The sequence below is a fragment of the Ostrea edulis genome, chromosome 2 (genome assembly GCF_947568905.1).
Source record: "Ostrea edulis chromosome 2, xbOstEdul1.1, whole genome shotgun sequence".
Lineage (NCBI taxonomy): Eukaryota > Metazoa > Mollusca > Bivalvia > Ostreida > Ostreidae > Ostrea > Ostrea edulis.
In genome coordinates this window covers 104,080,023-104,092,518 of record NC_079165.1, presented here as the reverse complement: position 1 = coordinate 104,092,518, position 12,496 = coordinate 104,080,023, and the positions used below count along the sequence as shown (strand labels likewise).

Below are 12,496 nucleotides of genomic sequence, written 5' to 3'. Positions count from 1 at the left end.
GTGGATCTTTTCAGCTTTTGTACTGCACGATAAAAAAATACATCCAATTCTTCTTATGTTTCTCCATTACAAAATTGTGGAATGATAACTTTTACAAACTGTCCAGTCATAAGCAAACTTACAGGTGTACACTTCAGCAATTGCACGTTTCTAACATTGACACCTTAGATTTGACTGGTTAATTGATATTAATTAGAGGGTATGACTCACTGGTCATAATCAACCATCGTGCTCAGTTTGAATTTTCAATATCCCCCCACTATATAAAGTTATGGGGATCCAATGCTAGTAGGGGTATCGAGGGGTGACACTTATGTCAGCATGTCATTATCAAATCCCTGGGTTAATACCCACCGTCTCAAATAGGTTCTGCCAGCAAGGCACATGCCTCACCCCCACCCCCTCCGTGGTGATCCTGGAAATGCGTTAGTAGCTAAGTGGCAGTGGCGAAAAGCAAACCTCTACTACCTTAAAAATATCCGGAACCTTGTGGTTAAGAGAAGGATACCCAAACAAAAACCACTGGCCTTTCAGGTTTAGGGAGGTTGAGCTTAAGGCTAACAACCATAACTCTTTTTTTTAAAAACCCATTGTTACGGAAACAGCAACGGGGAATTACTCTATAACTATGATGAGATACTTTCTAGGGCAATCACGGAAGCCAGTATGATTGTTGATAGAGGCTACCAGCACGAACACGAACAGCAAGGTCCTCGACACAATGAAGACCAAGATTAGAATGTGATTTTATAATGTGCGCACATTGAAAAGATGAAGATGACAAACAGCGACCAATCTCATATATATATGCTATTGGTAAAATAGCTCAAGTAACAACTGAAATGAGAAAACAATCCACACGTGTTCGGTATAATTAGTGAGAGTAGATGGACTGACTTTGTAATAATAAGATCAGCATCTGGTGAATCAGTTTTGTATTCGAGGAAGATAGACGTTAAGATGAAAGTGTAGCTATCATACTTAAGAAAGGAGAAGTTCCTGATAAACCAGTGAGTAACATATCGATAACATCACGTTTTAGAGAAAGACAAGTAAATATAGCAATACTCTCACGAATGACGCGGATGAGGAAATAGAAAATGTATTTCATGAACAACTGCAGCAGGAATTGTACAGAACACCTGCACCCATGATATTAAGATCATTATGGGTGATATGAACGCCAAAGTTGGAGGGAAAACCTATTACACGCAGAGCGATGGGAGAACGCGGAGTAACAAAAATGGCGAAAGACTTGCCGATTTCTGCACGACCAACAATTAAGTATAATTGAAGGAACATTATTTCTTCATGGAAACAGAAGCTGACCTGGTATAACTCAAATAGGAGAAACATTAACCAAACTGTTCATATCAACATGAGGGACTCGACGTCAGAGTGAAGAGAGGTGCTGATGTTGATAGTGACCATCAACTAACAGCAGATATCATAGTGACCATCACCTAGTAACAGCAGATATCATAGTGACCATCACCTAACAGCAGATATCATAGTGACCATCAACTAACAGCAGATATCACAGTGACCATCACCTAGTAACAGCAGATATCATAGTGACCATCACCTAGTAACAGCAGATATCATAGTGATCATCACCTAGTAACAGCAGATATCACAATGACCATTACCTAGTAACAGCAGATATCACAGTGACCATCACCTAGTAACAGCAGATATAACAGTGAACATCACCTAGTAACAGCAGATATCATAGTGACCATCACCTAGTAACAGCAGATATCACAGTGACCATCACCTAGTAACAGCAGATATCACAGTGACCATCAACTAACAGCAGATATCATAGTGATCATCGCCTAGTAACAGCAGATATCACAATGACCATTACCTAGTAACAGTAGATATCACAGTGACCATCACCTAGTAACAGCAGATATAACAGTGACCATCACCTAGTAACAGCAGATATCACAGTGACCATCATCTAGTAACAGCAGATATAACAGTGACCATCACATAGTAACGGCAGATATCACAGTGACCATCATCTAGTAACAGCATATATCACAGTGACCATCACCTAGTAACAGCAGATATCACAGTGACCATCAACTAACAGCAGATATCATAGTGATCATCGCCTAGTAACAGCAGATATCACAATGACCATTACCTAGTAACAGCATATATCACAGTGACCATCACCTAGTAACAGCAGATATCACAGTGACCATCAACTAACAGCAGATATCATAGTGATCATCGCCTAGTAACAGCAGATATCACAATGACCATTACCTAGTAACAGCAGATATCACAGTGACCATCACCTAGTAACAGCAGATATAACAGTGACCATCACCTAGTAACAGCAGATATCACAGTGACCATCATCTAGTAACAGCAGATATAACAGTGACCATCACATAGTAACGGCAGATATCACAGTGACCATCATCTAGTAACAGCAGATATCACAGTGACCATCACATAGTAACGGCAGATATCACAGTGGCCATCACCTAGTAACAGCAGACATCATAGTGATCATCATCTAGTAACAGCAGATATCACAGTGACCATCATCTAGGAACAGCAGATATCATAATGATCATCAACTAACAGCAGATATCATAATGACCAACTAACAGCAGATATCATAGTGATCATCACCTAGTAACAGCAGATATCACAGTGACCATTACCTAGTAACAGCAGATATCATAGTGATCATCATCTAGTAACAGCAGATATCACAGTTACCATCACATAGTAACGGCAGATATCACAGTGACCATCACCTAGTAACAGCAGATATCAAACTTAAACTCCTGGAAGCGACAATTAAAATACAGAACTTTCTGAAGCACCTTGTATCTGCCTCCTTGCAACCAGTCCTTTACGACATCTGGGAAATATCGCCATATCAGATGAATGTAACCATGGAGTCATTGTTAAAATACCCAAGAAAGGCAACTTGAAAGACTTTAACAACTGACGTGACATAACTTTAACTTTGAAGAAGCCTTTGACAGTATTCACAGACATGTCTCTGGAAAATAGCTCGATCGTATAACATCCCTCAACATCTAATTGACATGATAAGAGCTTTTACAGAAACTTCAGATGCAGAGTTGGAGAGTAAGATCGAATTTGAAGTAAAAAAAAAAAAAAGGAGTACGCTAAGTCTGTAATGTCATGAACACTTTTAATTCTAGCCATAGACTGGATTATGAGAAACATAATATCCGACATTCCAAGAGGCATTAGATGGGACACTTTCTCAACTCTTGAAGACAAGGACTTTGTGGATGATATTGCCTTGCTTTCACATTCCTACCAGCATATTCACAACAAAACTAACATACTCCATCGATATCAGTACCCATTGGTTTTAAGATCAATACCAAGAAAACGGAGGGCATGACTTTGAATATAGACAACCCACCATCAGTCATGATAAACCACCAGATCCTCCCATGTACCAACACTTTTACATATCTGGTGAGTACCACAACAACAGATGATGGGGTAGAAATTGACATTAAACAGAGATTATCTAAGACAAGATCTTGCAAGCTATATGGAGGTCCAGCCAATATAACATCCACACAAAACTGAAAATGCACACCAGCTACACCTTACCAATCATTTTATACGACTCAGAGTGCTGGCGAATGACAGAGAATGACCCAAACAAACTGTTCACATCCCACACTAAATCCCCGAGAAGGATCCTTAAGATATTTTGGCCAAATACCATCTCCAATAAGGCCCTTCTCAACAAATACCAGCAAGAGGACATGGCCACAATCGACACTGGAGATGGATTTGGCATATCCTCGAAAGGGAGCCGGACAGCATCGCCAAGACTGTCCTCTTCTGGACACCAGAGAGAAAACGAAAGAGAGGAAGGCCAAAGGTCACCTGGCGGAGGAATGAAACACCTAAAGGAAAGTTGGACTATCGTCTAAATGACAGTGAAAGACCGACAGTGATGGAGAATCTTCGTTGGTGCACTACACGCCAAAGACGTAATGGACAGTAAGCAAGTAATATTAAATTTATGTCCAACAGAGATGTATTGAACTTGTTTACCCTTAATTTTGGCCAAGTGACCTTGGTAAGGGGTCATACTGCGTTGTTATTTCATGAGTCTACATGACATATTTGATAGTTTGTCTAGATCGCAAGGGTAAGGCACTTTTTAAAAAAAATCACCCAGATTACAGAGTTGTTTTCTATTTTGAATTGACATCAGTTGTACCAGTTTAACATAGAAACATGAAACCAATAGCACATTTTCAGATCTGATGTTTTTATACAATGGACATATCAAAATAATATGATATTCGTCTTCTATTTCGTTCAAATTACAAAAATTCATGTAATCAATTTCGTCTTGCTGTGCAATTATATCTTCCTTGTTCTATTCTAAGCTGGTGAGCGTACAATCTAAATTTTGCGAAAAGATTAATATAATTTTGCAGAATAGATAACTGAATGCTAACATTATCAATAAGGTGTTTATACAGAATGCATTTAGATGAATTATCCAAACATTCATCACGTGATTGCATGAAGTTGAACACTGTTTAAGACATTCTAAAAATGAAATTTCATTATCAACATAGTGGTTAAACCATACATCAACAAATTCTTTTGACAATAATAAACGCTTAACTTGACACCACCAATTGCAGATTGCAAATTAACATGTCATCATATATGGATGTTAAAGACCTTGTTTGACCAGTCCGCTTCAGGTCAATTATCAACCAGGTATGAATATATCTAATACTTCTATATAACAATTGCGGCTCTGACAACTGCAAAGACAGTTGCATATAAATTTTATTTATTTTGAAAAAGCCTTGACAGCAATCACAGAGATGTGTCTGGAAAATGGCTCGATCGTAAGGCTTCCCTCAACACCTAATTGATATCATAAAGAGTTTATACAGCAACTTCAGACAGTAAGATGGAATTTGAAGTAAAAACAGGAGTGCACCAAGGCTGTGTATTGTCATCAACACTAATTAAATGTACTCAAGTTTGAAATGCAGGAAAACATTTGACTGACTACAATTACGAAAATTTCAATTACTTTCTTGATTATGCTATTTTGTCCTCAAACATGCGCATTTGCAGGTATAATTGACATCAACAATACCCGCGCTTGAGTGGACTGATTATTGCTAAGTCATCCCAGTCAACTGGGCGAGCTATGTGGGCGTTGTATTTTTCGTTTTAAATCATATAATCATTAGTATTGATAAGAGCAGAAACTTTTATGCTTAACACCAATCACAATTCACAACATCTGGTGTTAAATTCAAAGTAATCTTTACACTTTGCAAGTCCATAATGATATGATGAAAAATCCTATGAGATTAACATTTAGATTTGAAATCCACAAACATGAATTCTTGTTTTGATACTATGTTCATGTACAATTTTTTTTTAAATGCCAATGTCGCATTTTCTATAGAAATGATATCCAATTCTCACCGATATTATACCATGTTTTCTATAGAAATGATATCCAATTCTCACCGATATTATACCATGTTTTCTATAGAAATGATATCCAATTCTCACCGATATTATACCATGTTTTCTATAGAAATGATATCCAATTCTCACCGATATTATACCATGTTTTCAGAAAGTTAGGGATCTTCTTTTTTTATGTAAAGTTGAAAGACAAAGAACTTAAGGTATTCAATACAACCTCGTATTGGGTCAAATGCTGTCTGACATGTTTCATACCGATTGTTAAGCCGTTCTTGGCACACTGATTTTGACTGCGGATAACTCCGTTTACCTGATCAGGATATGGGGCTCACGGCGGGTGTGACCGGTCAACAGGGGATGCTTACTCCTCCTAGGCACCTGATCCCACCTCTGGTGTGTCCAGGGGTCCGTGTTTGCCCAACTATCTATTTTGTATTGCTTGTAGGAGTTATGAGATTGATCACTGTTCGTTATCTTCACCTTGCATAATCAAATGAGATTGAACAAATTTGAACGAATTCAAATTAAGATGTATATTGTTAAATAATGATGAAAGTGAAATAATTCAAATTCACACAACTTGTAAATGATTAGAAGACGACCTTTTTGCACTTGAAAAGTTTTGGAAGAGTTGCCCGCTTTTGATAAAATTAGAAAAAAATTAATTTTCTAAAATTGATTGTGGTAAATGATTAATTTTATTTCATATTTTTATAAAGAGAAAGTGTAAGTAACCTTTACTAAGAGATTTTTTTTTTTTTTTTTTTTTTTTTTATAAAAATACAAATTCTTTTAAAATTGTTTGATTAAATATTGTTCTTCCCATAGACTTCAATGTAAAATTCAAGATGAAATAAATTAAGAAGAAATAAAAATTTTGTGAATTCCTATGGTAGGTTATTCATATTTGATAAACCTTTCAAAATGATACCATGATTACCGGTACCAAAATCATATTCATTTATTAGAAATGAAGTTCTGTTCATTATACTTTGGATACCTTAAGTTTACACATTGAATATCAAACGGGACTTTTAACACTTTGCAATATTATGCTTTAGGCTGAGCCACTCCCTTATTGAGAAGAGGACCGCCTTCGTGTAGAAGTAGAGCTGGCCACACCACATAATCTATCTTCTTTCCGCTACTGGTGAACTCGCGATAGATCTCTTTGTCGAATTTCTTGTCATTTTTCTCTGATGGTTTTAAGCAAACTGGTGGATCTTGGGCAACCATCAACCAACAAACACGGGCACATTTCTTCAGGTATGGTTTTGCAAACTTGAGCAGGTCACTCGTTCCTTTTTCTTTTTCGGACTGCCGTTTCCAAACATACTACATTGTAACAACGAAAAATTAATGGAAATAAAAATGTGTAACTGTCTGTAATTCAACAGTATCTATTCAAAATGTTCTATGTTACTCTTATGTTTTGACTTTTGAATTTACTTGGTGAATGTGTGATAATTTTTGTATCTACATCCAGTAAATTAGGGGGAAATTATAACATGACACTACACAGACATTTAACCATACCTGTTCAACGAGATGACTAGTTCCCTCCAAAGTCATTTTCAGCATGTTTTTGACATATTTTATGTCAGTTTCCCTCAGCCCAACTTTCCCAAGAACCTGATGTTTTAAATCCATAAAGAAAACGTGAATGAAAATGGGGGATCCATGGATAATAATGAGCAAAAAGGTAAGACAATTCTTTACTTATTGTTACCAATTAATATAATGCATAAAAAAGAAACTTTATAGCATTGAGATTGAAATTGCTTTCATAATTTGTTGGAATGCAAAAAAAAGTTAGCTGCATGAAATGTTTTGCAAACCGATTCCAGAATTTTTCTATCAACTGATTGAGTGGGGTTGTCGAAGAATTTCTGCATCGCTGTCATTTCCTCTAGTGTGACCTTGTCTTTGCTCTCATTCTGTTTCGTCTTTTTATCTCTTTGGGTATTCCTCTTCAATATTAAATGTTTTGATTTAAAAATAAAATTTCGTAGTAAAAATGATCTTCATGCGATGCGTCGGAGTTCTTTCATAAATATTTCTCTCACTCTTTGATGTATGATCAAGTGAATTTTGACGAGTTCAGTTAAAACAATTGCAAGGTCAATGTAAGGTTACATATTTTTATTGGGAGCGTGAAAAAGTTGACAAATATTCCAGTTTACTACAGAATGTAACGGAAAATGTTCGGGTAGCATTCTTCAAATCATAATCTGTAGTCATTTTATCAATACAAATTTAAACATAGTTCAAACGAGGACAGAAAACGGATGCATTTCTTGGGCTGAGGCGAGGGTTGTGGCTGTGGACAGAGATGGTTGGGGACGTTCGGTGGATGTCTTGTGTACCACAGGGGCACGAAGCGGATAGGTAGGCAACAGGTAACATTGCAAAGTTACTTTTTTAAAACACTTTTAACATATTTAGAAATCACATGAGAATCGGTATCGTGTCGTAAAAGTATTATACTGTAATTTACAAAATATTTAAGGAAAATATACCTATTCATATTTTATAATAATTACGTTGACAATTTGCCACAAAAATAACATTTTGCATTTTGAGAACATGAGGTTTTTATGCGAAGCTCAAAATTTCAAATGAAGTTTGTCGTACTTGAGGTCTAATGACATACTTACAGCTGAAGGCTCGTCTTTAGGTATAGCTAATTTCAGTAGAGTTAATTCGACCAGGATGTTTCTGTATCTTGTACCAGCTATTTCTTTGCAAGTTGTATATGAATCCTGAATGTAATGGACAAAAAGACTCACTCGTAACTTGGTCTGTTGTAGTCTACATGCATATGTTAATGCTTAATACAAAGGTACCCAATCCACAAAAGCAATCATTTCCATGAAGAAAGTACAATATCTGTAGCAACGAATACTACTACTTTGTAATAATATATCAAGTTAGCAGGGTAAGAATGGCTTAGGCAGTTAAAGAAGTCTGTTTCTATATACATGTACATGTATATAGTTAATTCAATATTAGTTAACTCCCCTTGTAGAGATCTTTAAAAAATGAAATATCCTCACACTTTGCATTAAGAAATAAAACATGGTGATATGATCCTTTTCTCCATTAGCTTGCTTTGGAAATGAAAAGGAAAAGATTTTATATATCAGAAATGAAATAGTGAACATAAGGAGCAGTGATCGATTTCATGAATCGCATAAAAATTACAAAATTGAGGATAGGACCAATAAAACTGGAAACACCAGTTTAATAGAATAAGTTAATCGAGACTTATATTAAGTCATGTTGGATATTTCTCATATACAATGTATATTATATTGATTTTGAGCATTCATTTGGTGAACCACTTTGTATGCTGATAATCTTTAAATTAATATCGATTTTTAGATTACGGAACTTAGTTCTAGAAAAAATAATTTTGAGAATTTATGGACCTGTATAGAATGGGATTTAATGTATCCAGCATCTCTAAAAATGTTCAACATTACTGTCTTCTTACAGTAGCTCTTTGACACTGTTTTCACTTCCAAAGAGTACTGAAAAGAAAACCCAGCGATTTTTTCGGCGTGGCATTATGCATATTTTGCATTATTAGAAATAAAACCATTTAATGAAAACCATGTACACAAACAGCCAGAACAACTGATGAATAAATCAGAGAATCCCCATTACCTCTAGAATGTCGAGCAGGATCTGTGTGGATTCTCTGTCTGATTTCTTGCTTTCCCCTGTCAACTTTTCGAAGGCGTCTGTCCATGCATTGTCATATAGCTCACTGTACTGTTCCCCGATTTTAATTGGACGGTTTGGGTCACTCAGGTCAGTTATATTTGGGTTATCATGGGTCAACTTTGCTCCTGCTACTTCACTGAACCTTTGAAATATATACATACTGTACATGTATTATGTAATTGATTGGGGTTATATTGCTTTTGATCAGTCTGCCTCTTTACCTTTCTAAAACTGAATCTTAACGTTTTAGCTATAAACAAGATGTGTTTGTGAAACACAAATGCCCCCGATAATGGCCAATTCCGAAGATCGCCAAGGTCACAAGGACAAATATCTTGGTACCAGTAGAAAGATCTTGTCAAAAGAAATGCTCATGTAGAATATGAAAGCTCTAATATTTACCATTTAGAAGTTATGACCAATGTAAAAAATAAATAAAAGTAAGTCAAATGTCAAGATCAAAAGGTTCAATACCAACGGAAAGGTCTTGTAACAAGGAATACTCATGTGAAACATCAAAACTCTATTTCTTACTGTTCAAAAGTTATTAGCAAGGTTAAAGTTTTCAAAAAGTAGGTCAAATTCCAAGGTAAAGGTCACAGGGTCAAAAATGTTGGTACCCACGGAAAGGTCTTGTCACAAGGAATACTCATGTAAAATATCAAAGCTCTATCACTTATTGTTCAAAAGTTATTAGCAAGGTTAAAGTTTTCAAAAAGTAGGTCAAACTCCAAGGTCAAGGTCACAGGGTCAAAAATGTTGGTACCCACGGAAAGGTCTTGTCACAAGGAATACTCATGTGAAATATCAAAGCTCTATCACTTACTGTTCAAAAGTTATTAGCAAGGTTAAAGTTTCAGACAGAATTATAGAATGACAGAATTACAGAATGACAGACAGGACAAAAACAATATGCCCCCCAATCTTCGATCTCGGGGGCATAAAAATAGAGACTGTATACTTGGTAATCAAAGGTCAGAGATGTTTGACTCATAAACTCAAGATCACATATCAAAGTTGAATGTAACACAAATGAATTTGACTGCTGTATGGGGTAATAGTAATTTACTACACATTGTAGTATAATATGTCCATTTGTATGGCAGTTAATAAATCTATAGCAATATCAATATTTATAATTCTTCACAACCGATAACAAGGTTCATACTTATGTCACACTCCTGTATACAATGCTGTCATTTTCTACCGGTACTCTGTGGTTTAATATGCGTGTATATTTCTGTATCCCGGCTCCAACTTTTGTCATAACTCGAGTATGCAAGGTGAAGATAACGAACAGTGATCAATCTCATAACTCCTACAAGCAATACAAAATAGATAGTTGGGCAAACACGGACCCCTGGACACACCAGAGGTGGGATCAGGTGCCTAGGAGGAGTAAGCATCCCCTGTTGACCGGTCACACCCGCCGTGAGCCCCATATCCTGATCAGGTAAACGGAGTTATCCGCAGTCAAATCAGTGTGCCAAGAACGGCTTAACAATCGGAATGAAACACGTCAGACAGCATTTGACCCAATGCGAGGTTGTATTGACGAACTAGATCGTTATAACGACCATAGAATTTGCGAAATGCTGACTTCAATCGAGACTGTTGAAATCCCTGTACCATCAACTTGTTTGTCAGTAGCTTACCTCGATTTAAAAACTGACTATACCCAGAACAAGCTCTTGCATATCGAATCAGTTGAGATATATAAACACCATATGCAGGTGATAATGGAATATTGCTACATAAATGTGGGAAGTTGACGATGGAGAAGCTGAAATCATCCCGTTTGTCATACAGTTGAGTTGTCAGTTTGCCGTTAATGTATACTTTCAATAAAATATCTAAGTATGAAGCAAAAGTGGACGACTCTGTGGTGTCCTTTATTTCGAGCTCACAGGGATATATCAAATCGACATAGGAATGAAAGCTATCATTGTTAATAGACAAAACGTCATCGATATATCTAAAAGTCGAATTGAAGGTCACAGCGAGAGATTTTTTCTTCTCACGTAGAAATTTTTGAATAAATTCTGCTTCATATGAATATAAAAACAGGTCAGCTAACAAAGGAGCACAATTCGTGCCCATGGGAATTCCAACAGACTGTTGGAAGACCTGATCACCAAAGACCACGAAGATATTGTCAATGAGGAACTCTAGCATATTTTTTATTTCAACTTCAGAGTACCTGTGCGTGGAATCAGAGTGGTGTTTAACAAAGTAAGTTTTTGAATGACTGATCACTAGATATGAATATTTCCGTTTTCCGTTTTTCTTGAAGAAGCAACTGTCTATGATGTCAAAAAGTCTAGTCTTTAATTTATCGTGAGGAATGGTCGTGTAAAGTGTTGAAAAGTCATAGGTTTTAATGCTATTGATTTGTGAAAAATTCTGTGATTTCAAGTTTACTAAAAGTTTTTAGAATCCACATTTGATTAACACCACTTCTGGCATATGTAGTCGCACAGTAAGTTTGAAGTTTCTCCTTCACAGCTGTTAACATTTTCGTGAGGAGCAAAGATAGGGGCTTGGTAGAGCACTTACTAGATCCAGCAATGTATCTTTGTTTGTAAGTATAACATTATTAAGCACACTCGGTGCATTAGACAATCTGCTCGATGCACTGTGTTTTTGGGAACTTTCTCACACATTACATGTAATTTAGTATGTAATCATATTAAGGTTGTACATGTAGCTGCATCTTAATGAAGCTGAAATCGTTAAATATTTAAGCGAGACGGAGAAGACATACTAGGAACACATTTTGATGAAGTCATGGTTGATAAAATTATACTGATACCTTTTCAGTAGATCGTCTCTCTCTCTCTGTAATTTTTTAATTTCATTATCCAATCGCTGAGCCATGTCCTCTCTGTCTCTCTTCAGACTGTTGTATTTCTTTTCCATTTCCGAGACGTTCTTTTCCAGTTGTTCACATGCCGCTTTCTGTTGCTGGATGGTTTCATTTTGTTCGCGCACGGATCTTAAATACATCATTATGACAGTTCTAACATTTACATGTTTTCTAAAGAAGCTAAATTTTGAAATCATTTAGACTAAATGTATAAAACATTTATTATAGATCCATGTACTAAGCAGGTACCTGTAAAGTACGAAATCGAAACGAAAGGAAATCTACCGAAACGAAACGAACCCTAACGAAACGAAACGAAACAGATTGTATAACCGAGCTCTTTTAATTATAATAATTAAAAATGGTATCTCAGGCGCAAAGTACATATCCGAAGTTGATTGA

The 12,496-nt window shown here is 36.2% G+C and overlaps 1 protein-coding gene across 2 annotated transcripts in view; it reads right to left on the bottom strand.

The window, feature by feature from the left end:
- Positions 1–6,017: 6,017 nt before the first annotated feature.
- The window catches only part of LOC125682430 (RB1-inducible coiled-coil protein 1-like), a 43,827-nt gene continuing 37,348 nt past the window's right edge, over positions 6,018–12,496 (bottom strand). For both annotated transcript variants that reach the window (XM_056155854.1, XM_056155855.1), the window contains 6 exons: positions 12,041–12,223; positions 9,169–9,370; positions 8,157–8,261; positions 7,338–7,469; positions 7,036–7,131; positions 6,018–6,834 (listed from right to left, as the gene is read on the bottom strand). In XM_056155854.1, coding sequence (XP_056011829.1) covers positions 6,550–6,834; positions 7,036–7,131; positions 7,338–7,469; positions 8,157–8,261; positions 9,169–9,370; positions 12,041–12,223 — 1,003 coding nt within the window. In that variant the 3' untranslated portion in view covers positions 6,018–6,549. The remainder of the gene's footprint in view (positions 6,835–7,035; positions 7,132–7,337; positions 7,470–8,156; positions 8,262–9,168; positions 9,371–12,040; positions 12,224–12,496) is intronic.